General features: G+C 41.1%; 1 protein-coding gene across 1 annotated transcript in view; it reads left to right on the forward strand.

The window, feature by feature from the left end:
* The window catches only part of BICC1 (BicC family RNA binding protein 1), a 302,224-nt gene that overhangs the window by 170,768 nt on the left and 117,202 nt on the right, over positions 1–14,254 (forward strand). The window contains exon 3 of the mRNA XM_004279964.4: positions 7,597–7,666. Coding sequence (XP_004280012.1) covers positions 7,597–7,666 — 70 coding nt within the window. The remainder of the gene's footprint in view (positions 1–7,596; positions 7,667–14,254) is intronic.

Below are 14,254 nucleotides of genomic sequence, written 5' to 3' on the forward strand. Positions count from 1 at the left end.
ATTTAAGGACAGTGAAATTATTTAAATGATTCCATGTAAATCTGTGATAATTTTTTTCAATAGCTGATAGAAGTTTCTTCCAATCAGAAAAAAGCGTCTGGGCTTCCCTGGTGGCGCAGCGGTGAGAGTCCGCCTGCCGATGCAGGGGACACGGATTCGTGCCCTGGTCCGGGGGGATCCCACGTGCCGCGGAGCGGCTGGGCCCGTGAGCCATGGCCGCTGAGCCTGCGCGTCCGGAGCCTGTGCTCCGCAACGGGAGAGGCCACAGCAGTGAGAGGCCCGCGTACCGCAAAAAAAAAAAAAAAAAAAAAAAAGCTTCTATATTCCAGCTTATATAAACATTACCCTCCTTTCCTTCTTTCCCTCCCTTACTCCACAGAAACTAAAACCAAAATAAGAATATATGATTCCATGTTTATTAGGTACCTTTTTAATATAAGAAGCAATGCTGTGACTCTTTGATCAAGGAAACTACTCCCTGTTTATGAAAAGCAAATATGAATTAGAATGTTAAGATGGCTCTTTAGTTTCCAAAGCTATTATCAGCTTCTATCTTGATCAGATTTTTCATGATGAAGTACCCTTTAAAGATAAACTATAAAAATAGGTATTCTGCCTAGTATCCACAATCTTAATTTTAATTGCTTCATATATTTCAAAATTGGTATTCTTAGGTCACATACTCTTGTTAATATAAGTATTTGCAATTCATTATATCTGAGATTAGCATAAGAATTAGGTTACATTTTAATAATTAGTCCCCTGTAAGTAATGAGTACAGTAAGCCTAACAACAGAAATTTAAGTTATTTTTCCAATAATTATATTTTTAGATGGACTCCTCCAAAATCTCCTCTCTCCTTATGACCTGTAGAATTGCTGCCTATTATGAGAGCAGCTAAAGAAGCCTAGCAGAAATTGGTAGGACTGAGAAGAGATTCTTTTGAGAGTGAAGCTGTCCAGAAGTTAACACTGACCTATTTGAGGTGCTGTAAACATACAGCATCCAGAATTATGAGTTAGAACAAGTCTTTAAAATATTCAAGGTATCATTTAATGTTTATTGAAAATGACTCAACATCAGATATTTGTTCTTCAGGCTTTGATTTTTGTGAAGGTGGATGCCAGAACAATAATACAATTTAGGAAAAAAACACCAGCTGGGACTCACTTTAGGTTTCTTTTTTCCTAAGACCGAGGATAGTCATTTCCTTCTCAGAGGTTTTGTGGCTTTGTATACCTAGGCATTCCTAGCTTAACTGACATCAGGGTAGTTATAGATTTTGTTTCACAAGGAAGTACTAGTTCATTTTAAGCATGTTTCCCAAATTTCAATTCAAATGTCACACAACTGGGGGACATCAACAACTTATTTTTTGGAGAGGGGTTGGCCAGTGTTAGCCACTTAATTGAATTATTCCTTGAATGCAAACTGAAGTTTTTGGACATCATCCTGATTTGCTTAAAAATTAGGGCATATCATGGGTTTCTGGGAATTGATTTCATTGTGAAGTTTTGCAGGAATTAATTGGATTGTGGGAAGTGTGTATTATCCTTTTGAAAAGGTGTCAGTGTTTTCATACATTATAAGATCCACAGAATGAACTGCTCCAGTGTTCCTGTTTCCATGCTTTTTAAAAAAAAGTCACTTTAATTCTCACTTCTCTCTTAAACCTGTCTGGATTTTCTGAAGACAGTGAGAGATTGCCCGCAGCTCCTGTGACAGTCGCTTCTGTTCATCTCCTTTCCCAACGTGCTGACCCTTTAGATGCACTAAGAACTTGTTACATCCACAGCCCAGTCTTCTCAGCGACTTTGACATGACTTGTGTCCCCACCTAAGCTTTTGTTCAACTCAAGGACATGGCCTCTGTGAAAAGGAAAGAAAGCCTTTAGGTCAGGGTCGTCTGGTAGCCCTGGGACATCTTTTTAACAACATGTAGAATTCACCTGTAAGCTTTCTAGCTCTTTTTTTTTTTTTTTTTTTTTGCCTCTAGGAGAAATCCTAGCTTTATCTCTGACCTCCATTCATTAGCTGCTTTACTAAGGTTACAACATCCAGAATTATGAGTTAAAACAAGTATTTAAAATATTTAAGGTGTGATTTGATGTTTATAGAGCATGATTCAAAATTAGTAGTTTGTTGTTTAAGCTTTGGTTTTGTGAAGGTGGAAACAGGGGCCATGATAAGAGTAAAAAAAAAAACTCGATGGAACTCACTTTAGGATTTTTTTTTTTTTGAGATGTAAGATAGTCATTTTTTTCCGAGAGGTTTTGTGGCTTCTCTAATTTCAGCCACAAGCTTCCTGACCTCACCTTTTCCAGTTTCCCTATCTACAATACTTGTCTTGATGACCATTTAGGACATCTTTTTAAGCATAACATGGTAGAGACAGAGGCTCGGACTTGCTGCGTGCCGAGATTTCTGACTTTTGAACTCCCCGACCCCCACCCGTATCCTGCTTCTACCAGGGGACATGTGTGTCAGCCCCCTGTTGCAGTAACTCGGCTTCAGTCCTGGGATTCCTGGAGCAGTCTCCACCCACACCCCCAGGGGAGAACTGCGCTTCCTCTGCCTCCACCTGAGCATGCGCCCTACTGGTACTCTGCTCTTCTGCTAGTGCTGCTCCCGTAATTGGCTGAGGTGAAAACCAATGACCAGTGTGCAATGTCTGAGCTGTGGGAACTGACTTGGAGTCACCAGAGGGGCTGGTTTAAAAAGCTTCATTGATAACTTCCTACGGGGAGTCTGACTGCCTGTGGGTAGTTACCCCGCTGGTTCTCTCAGAGTTTACCTGTAGCAGGTGATAGCGGAGCACAGGTCCTGGCTGACTTTGTGTCGTGTCTTCAAGTCTCTACTGTGCATGCCCATGTGCGGATCCGTGGGCAGCTGGAGAAAACACACGACAAGGTCCCTGGCTCGGCGGTGTGAGGGGGCTTCGAAGCGCCTCTGCTGCACTGAATCCCCCTCAGCCCTCCAGGGTACCTGCTCTCCTTCCTTCTAGAACTCTCTACACACACACTCCTCTTCTGCCTTGGTCACTTTCTCCCCTCTTTCCCCAACTAGCCAACTTTTCCTTCTCCTTTAGGTCACAGTGTTAATAGGCATTTCCTTGAGATAACTTTTCTTGACAGTACACTGCTGGGTTAGGATCCCTTCAGTACACTCTTGTTGCCGTTCCCCATTCTGCAGCTTGGCACCCAGTACCTAATGGTGGGTTAACTAGTATTCTCCTCGCTAGACCACGAGCTCCTGGAGGGCAGCCCGGTCTTGTTTGCTCTTGTATCCCTAGTGTCTAGGACAGTGCCTGGCCAGAGGTCATCAATGTGGAATGAACACAACAGCGGTATTACCGAGCAATCGATACGTGCCACGCTCTGTGCTTTGGGTTTTCCACATATTTTCTTAGCGAAGCACGACAACTCTGTGAGTCATTAATTGTACAGAGGAGAAAAGTGAGGCTGCTGAAAGTAATTTGCCCAACATGATAGCTAGAAAGCGGCAGAGCTGGTCCTTGATCCTCGAGCCACCTGCCTTTCATGACTAGATTCAACACAGTGATGAGCGTATAAAGGGATGCCGGAGAAGGCATCCATTCAGAGCTCCGTGTGGGGACTGCAGCCTGGTGAATGACCTGTGAGGTTGGCCTTGGCTGGCCACAGTCAATGGAATTGCCTTTTTTTTTTCCTAGTCATATGGGAAAGGTCAGCTCCAGGTGCCAAATTCCAATAACTAATAATTTTTTTTCTCTAAAAAATTTGACATTTATTGCAGGTCATTGGACTTTGGAGATCATGTGGTATAGAAGATAGAACTCTGGTTTTAGAATTAAGGATACTAAGCTTAGGATATTGTCTCTTCCTCTCAAAGACAGTGTGGATGTGGGTAGGTTGAATGTAATTTTTGGGGGCCCCATCACTTCACTACACAATAGAGACACTGGACTGGTGTGAGGTCTAGAGGGAGTGTGTGTAAAGAAGGCATTTCAACTCGATGGCTGTTACCTGCTAATAGGATATTTTCTGTGGCAAATGATTTTCTGTTATGGAGCATCTGTTGGTGTTTATTTATGGCTGCGTTGGGTCCTCATTGCTGTGCGCGGGCTTTCTCTAGTTGTGGTGAGCACGGGCTACTCTTCCTTGTTGCGGAGCAGGGCTCTAGGCACGCGGGCTTCAGTAGTTGTGGCACGCGAGCTCAGTAGTTGTGGCACGTGGGCTTCAGTAGTTGTGGCACGTGGGCTCAGTAGTTGTGGCTCGCGAACTCTAGAGCACAGGCTCAGTAGTTGTGGCACACAGGCTTTGTTACTTCACGGCATGTGGGATCTTCCTGGACCACGGATCGAACCTGTGTCCCCTGCATTGGCAGGTGGATTCTTAACCACTGTGCCACCAGGGAAGTCCCTCTATTGCTGTTTAATAAAAAGAGATGATCATATTCAGGGTGGTTTCTGGGAAGCTCTCCAGATGATTAAGATTTCAGGAAGTTATGTCTTCCAACTGTGTTTGACAAGGAAGCTTCTTTATTAAGTCTTATAGTTATGGAACCTGATGTAATTTACTGGATTAAATGGCCAAATTATTTCATTCACAAAAAGTATATAGATTATTTTCTTTCTGCCTCCCCACCAATAGCATTATAAATAGTAAGATCTTAATTTCCCATTTTATCTCTTAAGGTGCCTTAGTCACCTTAGAGGAAAACGCGCAGTCTAATTTTAGTCACTATGAGGATATGTGTACAGTAGCTGGAGCTGACAGGTGATAAAATGTGACCAATGATAAAGCCCTCCTAAATGGGCCTTCCTGTCCTCGTTTAGTGACTGATGAACTCATTCATAAATTTACTTTAACTTGGCTTTCAGGACTTGAGTGACTTTGCAGGTTATATTTTGGGGAGCCCTTTACTAACCTTCCCCCAACCCCGACCTTTCATGATAGGAGCCAGAGTCACCTCTGTGAGCTTGGCCCTGTGCCAGCACCCACCCCATTGTCAGGTAGTTGCCTTTTTTGTCTGTCTGTGTCCCTGACTTGACTGTAAGCTCGCGAACACCAGGAATTGTTTCTTATTCATTGCTATGGGTCCTGGCACTTGGGGCACCTAGGGAGGCTTTTGACAAATATTTGTAGGTTCTTAAAACCAGTCAGTCTGCACAAATCCTAAAGCATGTTTTCAAATGTGTATATACACATTCTTTAAAGATGGAGGCCCTATATTCAGTACAGTATGGTGGTTAAAAGGACGGTTTTTGTCAGCAGTCTGGGGTTTTTATCCCCACTCTGCCGCTTCCCAGCAGCAGAGGAATAAAGGAATCCACTTCCTAAGGGTGTTATGTAGATTCATTTGCCCAAATAGATCTGCGCTTGCTGTGTGCAGGGTAGAGCGCTTCTATTTTGCAGAGACAAACTATAAACAAGTAAACACAGAAAACAGGAGAATTTCAGACTGTGGTAAGGGTTAGGAGGGAAACGAACACAGTGAGCTGCTTGGGAGGGTGCCCGAGCGGGAGGGGGAGCCGGGGAAGGGGGCAGCTGGGGCCCTGAAGGGGGTCCGCTGGGCGCCTTCCTGGGGAGGCTGTATGGCCTCAGTCGAGGAAGTTGAGGGGGGTGATAATAATTTATTTTATTTTAAAATACGGATTTATGTGTCAGCCCCAGTCTCCCAATTTATCCCTCCTCTCCCCTTTCCCCCTGGTACCCGTAAGTTTGTTTTCTACATCTGAGACTCTATTTGTGTTTCGTAAATAAGTTCATTTGTACCTTTTTTTAAGATTCCACATAGAAGCGACTTCATGTGGTATTTGTCTTTCTCTATAGATAACTCATAAGGACCTGCTGTATAGCATGGGGAGCTCTATTCAGTATTTTGTAATGAGCTACATGGGAAAAGAATCCAAAAATGAGTGGATATATTTATATTTATACCTGATTCACTTTGCTGTGCAGTAGAAATTAACGTTGTTAATCAACTATACTCCAATAAAAACTAAAGATACAGATTTACAGTTAACTAAGCAGTTTCATGGAGAAGACGATGAAACACGTGAGCAAGGACAGCATAGATGGGAGGAGAAGGGGCAGGGGCCAGATCCGGAGAGTTGGGGCAAACAACCTCCAGGGCCAGGCCAGTCCCTCGAATTTGTAAAGCCCTCACTTTTGCTTTTCAATTTTTAATAGAGATATGGGTGTAGGGAGCTATTTCTGTTAAGAAAAACAGCAGTGCAGGCACCATGATAAATGGCCAGTGAGTAATACAGACACAGTGATGAGAATGGTAAGTGGCTCCTGATCTCATTGTGGGAGACCCAGTGGGGGTTGGAGGGCAGCCCAGGGTCTCTTGACCCTGACTAAAGGGGGCATCTGGTCCTCAGTGCCAGCCAAGTGTTGCCATGTGGGAATGTGGGCTCCAGGTGCTAAATCTGCCACGTTTTCCAGAGAAACAGAAATGTCTCTGTGAAATTCCCAGATTTAAAAATGTTGGCTTACATTAAAAAAAAGCTTATGGCGGATTGCATAAGAATGCATCTGTGGGCTGACAGGCCGAAACATCTGCTGCAAGCCCTTTGCTGCTCTGATAAAGGGGATTAAGTGAAGTATGATGCATGTTAACATGTTAACCATTTAGCCTTGTGCCCAGAACGTAACCAACACGGAGGTACTTTTTATTAATTGCGCTGTTCATGCGTTTCATTGCCTTCACCATTCATTTGTTTAGTTACCTCTAAATCCATAAGTGGTAGTTGCTGTCATTTGCCTACTGATTTGTTCAGTTCTTTGCTTTTATTCAGTTGTTGGGTGAATTTTATATTCATGGTATGAAAGTAGACATTAAACTAGGCTAATTTAAGTGATAACAGTGGAGAAGAATGAAGGGTTAGCCTTTCTCGGTTACTCATTTTTCTCACATTTACTGTCGACTTCCTTTGCTCTGCAGACGCCTGAATCACTTGTTCTTGGGCTTCAGCACGTTTGGGTCTCAAGTCCTTCTGGCCAGCATTAGGTGCGTGTAACTGCGAAAGAACTGTGGCAAAAATGCCATTTTAGAGAGGCGAAAGATGATGGGAAATGCAGCCTTATGACGTGATGTCCCGTTTAGAGGCTTTTCATCAGTTTTAATGAAACACAAATGTGTCCAAAGCAAGCTAATTTTTTTTTTCCCCCAGAAAAAAAAAAAAGCTTCATTTAGGAAGGCCTAAGCCACATCGTTCTGTATGACAAGGATCATGTTTGGTGTGTTGCAATCTGTTGGTGATTGCTTTATTCAGCACAAGCATCTTGGATGGTTTGGCAACAAGTTGGGTTAATTACTTGTTCATGTACTTTTTGGTCTCGTCTCTACGTTAGAATTCTGGAGCATCACAGAGAGGAATGCTGGGAGTAACAAAATATATGTGAATATTTCTAATAGATTAAAGGCTTATAAAATGCATCTCTTTCCTTCCCCCAAGGTTTTTTTTTTTTTTTTGCATTGTTTTAAAAGGAGATCATTTTGTTGCATCAACATGAGCCTAAGGACTTGAAAATGATTTTTTCCGGGAAAAAAATCTGTAAATACAAGTTCTTAATTGAATCAATAATTTTCTCTTAATTTTTTGCTACAGATCATGGAGGAAACAAATACGCAGATTGCTTGGCCATCAAAACTGAAGATTGGCGCCAAATCCAAGAAAGGTAAATCCTGAGAGATGCAGAAATTTTTGTTAACGGAGACTGCGGAATTCCTGCGGGTTTCCTGGGGAGAAAAATCAACCTTTATCCATATCATATTTATCCCCAAGTATTTGTTAAATAGCAATATTTGGGGAGGATTATCATAATGAAAAATAATGTACAACCTTTTATCCAACAACAGAATAATATTTTTAAGTATTCTGTTGTAATAGAAATGTTATTATAGATGATATTGTGGCAACTTAACGATGTCAAGGATGACTATTCATTCGGTGCCCATGAGTCATGGTCACTGTCTCCACATATAATAATGTGTTTTCAACACATAAACTCCCACTGCGTACACTTTAGGCTTCTTGTTTATGTACCAGATTTAACAGTTGATTGTTTTCCCCTCCAATATGCTAGGAACTTGGATTTCCTTTTTTGACTGCTGCTTCTCTCCGTCTGTTACGCAGTGAAGAACACACTTGATTACTCTTTTAGGCTGAGCATTTCCCTTGCCTGGCCTTTCCTCTGCTTTAACCTAGAGGACACTCACTAATGTGTGGATGGTCAGAAAGGGAAATATAGGACCCTTATTTCTTCCAAAATTACATAGTATTTTCTAATGATCTGCCAGTATATACTTTTATGGATAGCTTTTCTTTTTCAAGGATAACCTCAGTGTCAAGAAACTTTGTTGTGTATACTTCATTAAAAATGCATGTAGTCACTAGGAGATAATGGAAAACTATCACCAAGCAATTAAAAACGCGATGATTTTGTGAGCTGAGCGTTATCTCTTGTGGTCTAGCTTTTTTGTTGTTGCTCTTGAGTTTTGTGTTTGCTGCCCCTTCTCCCTATGACTTTTATTGCTAAATGATACTAAACACCACAAAATTGGTCAATTTTCTTGTTTCTTTTCATCCAGATTGTCTTCTTTTAATCTCATTTTATTAGAGCTACTCATCACATCGAATGTAAATTATTTTGAAGTTCTTGTTATGAGTGTGGTTAACTGGACGACAGTGGACTGGAATTCCTACTGAAACACTGATCTTGTTACTTTCTTATTTGTGACCGTAGTGGCGAGGGAAAGGGAAGCTTATGTGCTAAACGGTGAATTTCCAAGTGGAATTCCACAACTTTGTAGAAACCATGCATTTGCTAAGTGCTATAGGATATATTCTCAATTACTCTTCAGTGTGTTGAGATGTTTTATACTCATTATGCAGAAGGAGAAACTGCTGTTAGTGGGCTATCTACCTATTTGGTTGTTTGCTGCCGTACAAAACTCCCTGGCTGGCCACTTGGGTAAATTGGAACTTGAACATGAACTGGAGCCTTTCCCTGTTGTCAGGTATTTTTACTTAAAGAATGACATGAGCTTCATTACTAGCTTAATAAAAATGTAATTTGATCGGTCTCTAAAGAAAACCCCCTAGGAAATATGAATATTAAAACAATCCCAGATAATTTTGGATGGCTTACTCTCTTGCATTATCCATGCTACGGTTTTCCCCCCACTATCAGGAGAAACTGAGAATTGATTCATTTTTTTAGTTTAAAATGTGGTTACAACTTTAGAGATGTTAGATAATACGGAGATGGATAGATTAAGATAGTGTTTTAGTTTCCAGTCACTGACACATTAAACCCATTCAGAATCGCCAACTATATTCCACATTATGATTATATACTTTGCTTTGAAAATAAGAATATCTCAGCACTACATTTGAGGGCATTTAGCATAATTTCCACATGGTTAAAAGTTAACCTTTGGAATTGTGCCTAAGAATTGATCCCTCCAGGCCTAGGTCTACAGACATCATTTTATTTTTTATTATTTATGAAGTGCTATAAATGTACACAGTACTGTATGATGAGCAGAATGTGCCAGAAGAGAGAGGTGGAGCTCAAGGAAGAAAGAAAAAAATGAAAAGGTTTCCTCAGAGGAAATTGCTGTTGAGAATTGACTGGAGTTGCCCTTGTTACTTGAAGACACAGCTGCTGAATAATCAGATCTTGACTAACGTCCCTGATATGTGTATTCCTGTATTATTTTCTAAATGGTCTAATTCAGAGATGAAGTTTGTTTGACTACAATTCGTATTGAGTAAAAGTAAAATGAAAATGGCAGGGGGAATTTTAGAAGGTAATTATTTGCTCTTTCATCTGATCCTTTCTTATCTCTCAATGTTGTAGAGGAAAGAGTTAGTGGTCTTTCTTTTAAGACTTCTTCATTCCAAACTATTATTATTCAAGAGACCAAAGAATATAAAAGTATCTAGGGACTCATGCCATGTTTTGGATGATTATTGAATTCTAAATCCCATGGTGATGTGAAGGTTTAGAATACACAGATGATCCCTAGTGTGCCAGAGAGGCAATGCAGCCATCTGTTTGTGTTGTATTTCACCTCCTAGATTTATGATGCTTATTGGCCGAATATTTGAGCCTAGACAAACATTTTTCATGGCTACTGTTAGCATAGTCTGTCCCCTTCTTTACCTTACTGGAATTAGTCCTGTGTTTTTCAAATAAACTTCTAGTAGTCCTATCCAAACTGTAATTTTTAAGTCATCAATCCTTTATCAGAGCAGCTGTATGGCTCCTTTGGTTGATGTGCTGGTAGGATCCTGTCTGACAGAAAGGCAAAAAGCCAACAGCCCGAATTTGACATCATTTAGAAACTTAAGATTCTTCTCTAGAGATTCTGGCTCAGTAAGTCTGGGGTGGGACTGGGAATCCATATATTTAACAAGTTCCCTTGGTGGCTGTTAAGGTTGAGTTTGGGAAACAAAATCTCACCATCCGACATGGAAATATCATGATTTAGTCACTAAGGAGACCATGCGTTCAGAAAGCAATGGCTGGATGATGACTGCGATTGAAAAAGAGGCAGAACTGTTTGGAGGTAAACTACTCCTGGAGTGTTCCTCTGCTGTCTTCCCCTATCTGCCCCTACGATCAGGTTATATTCTGGTGCCCAGTTAAAATAGACGTTTCGGGCTTCCCTGGTGGCGCAGTGGTTGAGAGTCCGCCTGCCAATGCAGGGGACACGGGTTCGTGCCCCGGTCCGGGAAGATCCCACATGCCGCGGAGCGCCTGGGCCCGTGAGCCATGGCCGCTGAGCCTGCGCGTCTGGAGCCTGTGCTCCGCAACGGCAGAGGCCACAGCAGTGAGAGGCCCGCGTACCGCAAAATAAATAAATAAATAAATAAAATAAACGTTTCATCTTTGGGGGGGGGGCGGGAAACCAGCCAGAATCCTTCAGCAGTCAGTCACTTCTCTTGGATAATGTCCATCTTGGTTTCTAAAGAACTGCACCTGTATGGATTCACTAATCTTAAGTTTCTGTCATCTTTGCAATGAGTTAATGTGAATGAGTTTAGAACGATGATAACCTCATTGTTCAGCGCCTGTGTGAAATGTAATTTTGGGTAAAAGACCATCTGGTGTTTGTCCCCTCCCTCTACCCCTCTTCCATGCCACCCTTCTCCCCCTTCCTTCTCCCCTCTCACCTTCCCTTTCCCTTTCTTCCATTCCCCTTTAACCATAGAGAATACACTGGAAAAAATGTACTAGGAACATTGTCAGTTAGTAAGCAGGGCATTTTGGGGAAGTGCACATTTTATGGTATAAACTCAGGGACTATAGAATTTTTAAAAAAATTCCCTAGTATTTGAAATTATTGGGAGATCGAATCCTTATTAGAGTCAAAAAGAACTAAGAATTTAAGATTTAGTATAATGGCACTTAAATAGGGACGTCTAGGATTGTCTTAATGGGGGTCATGATGAAGAAAAATAAAGCAATACTTAGTATTTCTTCTGTATAACATAAATTTATTTTGAGTGGAAGAAAATAAAACTTTCCAACTGTTGGAGTCAGAATACTAGAACATTCTGCTTTCCATAGAAAGACCTGAGATTTGTGCCTGTGAGAGCAGTATTCACGAATTAAGGTGGGGACTTCCCTGGTGGCCCAGTGGTTAAAACTCTGTGCTTCCAATGCAGGGGGCCTGGGTTCGATCCCTGATCAGGGAACTAGGTCCCGCATGCTGCAACTAAGACCCGGCGCAGCTAAATAAATAAGTAAATACTAAAAAAAAGAAAAAAAAGAAAAAAAAAAAGAAGGTGCTGGGAGTTCCCTGGTGGTCTAGTGGTTAGGATTCCAGGCTTTCACTGCTGCGGCTCAGGTTCAGTCCCTGTTTGGGAAACTGAGACCAATAAGGTGCATGGTGTGGCCAAAAAAAAAAAAGAAAAAAGAAAAAAATTAAGGTGTATAATACTGTAAGAGCTTACTAACAGAATAACTTCAGGCACTCATTAAAATTTTGAAAGTTTTTCTGAATCACAGCCTATTTTAAAGTAAATACAGCTTTACTGAAGTACAAATAATATTTTGAACAAGTTTGAGTGTTTCGTCAAATGCAAGTCCTGCCAAAGCTGCCTTAACAAGCAGATAAAAGTGATTTGGTAATGAGAATTTATCGCACTGGTATTATTGTGCTGATGCTCCGTGATGTTAGATGGAGTTTATTCTCTCAAATAAGGTAAACATTTTTCTTACAGTCTTCTTCTTGCTCTTAATTTGCTCATCAGTCTCTTTCTTCTTAGACTGGCAAAGGTAAATGTGGCTAAAAATTGTTTAAAGTTTTATGCCAAATTCCAGATAACTAAGGTCAGCGTTAATGAAGCTCTATTGTCTTTTGTTCTGGGAAGAGTTGTCCTGCAGAGTTTAGCCATAGAAACTGTTGTCTGCAAGTGTTTCTCTTACGACACTTTCGATGCCCCAAGACAGAAGGAATGAAAGGTGTTGACTGGGTTGCTTTGATGTGTCCTGTTTTGGAGGCCATTTGGCACCAAGTTTGGCCATTCTCTTCCTCCTAGAATAAACAAGAGGATCATCAGAATTCCATGAAGTTTTATTATTTTTGGTTGTCTTCCATCAGAACAAGCAATATCTAATACAAAATCTTAGCATGAGAAAAATTGTAGACTTTTCACTTTATTTTTTCCAGAGGAAAATGTTTTGCTGAGTGTACTTAAACTTTTGTCGTGTGTTCACATTGGACTAGATAAGGATTTTAACGTGGTATTTATTGCTCAAAGGGCAGAGGGCAGAAAGGAGGCCTGGCATAGCACATGGACCACAGTATTTCCAGTGGTGGGTTGTGACCTATTAGTGTATCAGAAATTAATTTAGGGGTCACAACCAGCCTGTAAAAAAACCACTTCTAGATTAGAAAACATCAGAGTGTAAGAGTATTGTTTCATGAAACCTTTAGTCATGTATGTCACTGTTTGTATATACAAACAAATACACACATATATTACTAGGTCATGATGTAAAATGGATGATAAAGAAAGGTCAAAGAACACTGTTCTAGGCAGTTAGTTTCTCAGAGGGTAAAGAGTACATGCATTTTGTTCATCACTGTGTTTCTAGCACTGTAACCAGTTTATGGTTGGCGATGGGTCCCTCAACTCAACTCAGTCGTGGGTATAGTGGAACTATGAGTAGAGGTGGGAATGTATATCACTAAGGTGTATTGTGTAGGGAAAAGATTTAGAATCACAGCCTTCACAGAGGAGTGGCCTTCACTATTGAGAAAATTATTGACTAATAATTTTGGAAAGAAACTTAAGGAAAATGATCTGATGGTTGTCACTCATGGGACCCTTGAATGAGTAAAACTCTGGTACTATTCTTAGTGGGTGTGTAAATGAGACTCAAGACGCAGCCTCCTGGTTGTCTTCCAGACCGGAACTGTTTTGATTGTGGTTATTTTAAGTAGAATTTAGTTATGTAATTGATACATCAATAGTAGTATTGACTACTACCATTTGTTGAGACCTGCTGGGGCCAAGCACTCTGCTAAATATTTTACATATATAATCTTATTTACTGATCGGAGCAACCCGTGGTGATAGTCTCATTTTACAGGTGAAAAATCTAAGGCACATGAAGGTCAAATAACTTGCTCAGGGTTTTACAGTTAGTAAGTAGCAGACTACAGACTTGAACTCTTATCTGTTGTCAGAACCCCACATCCAAATTACTGTACTCTAATGCCTTTTCTCAACCACAACCTGGTGGAGAAAATACCTTTTTTTAATTCCAGGGTGTTCTCTCATGTAGCATCCCTTTGTCAACTGTTTCCAAGAATAGCTGATTATAGTCAGTAATAACAATCAGTTTCATAATGCCTCAGTCCTTGGGAATTCCAGAGGCTTGAAGATGGGCTAAGTTTAGCATGTCTTTACAGGTATAGATGACACTTCAGTTTTCAGGGCAGTTAGATCTGACAGTTATAAAAAATATGAGGGGAATTCCCTGGTGGTCCAGTGGTTAAGACTCAGTGCTTCCACTGCTGCGGCCTGGGTTCAGTCCCTGGTTGGGGAACTAAGATCCCCAAAACCACGTGGTGCAGCCAACAACCCCCCCCCGCCCCCCCCCCCCCGTGAAACTGCTCCTAGCTGTGTTCATGTAGAAAAATGCCTGCTTCTGAATTTTAACTTGATATTTCATGCCTTCATGTGCTATTTCCTTAGGAAGAGACTTTCTGATTTGTCATGAAGCTAAACAACTTTGAAGATG

Source organism: Orcinus orca, chromosome 14, assembly GCF_937001465.1.
Source record: "Orcinus orca chromosome 14, mOrcOrc1.1, whole genome shotgun sequence".
Classification (NCBI taxonomy): domain Eukaryota; kingdom Metazoa; phylum Chordata; class Mammalia; order Artiodactyla; family Delphinidae; genus Orcinus; species Orcinus orca.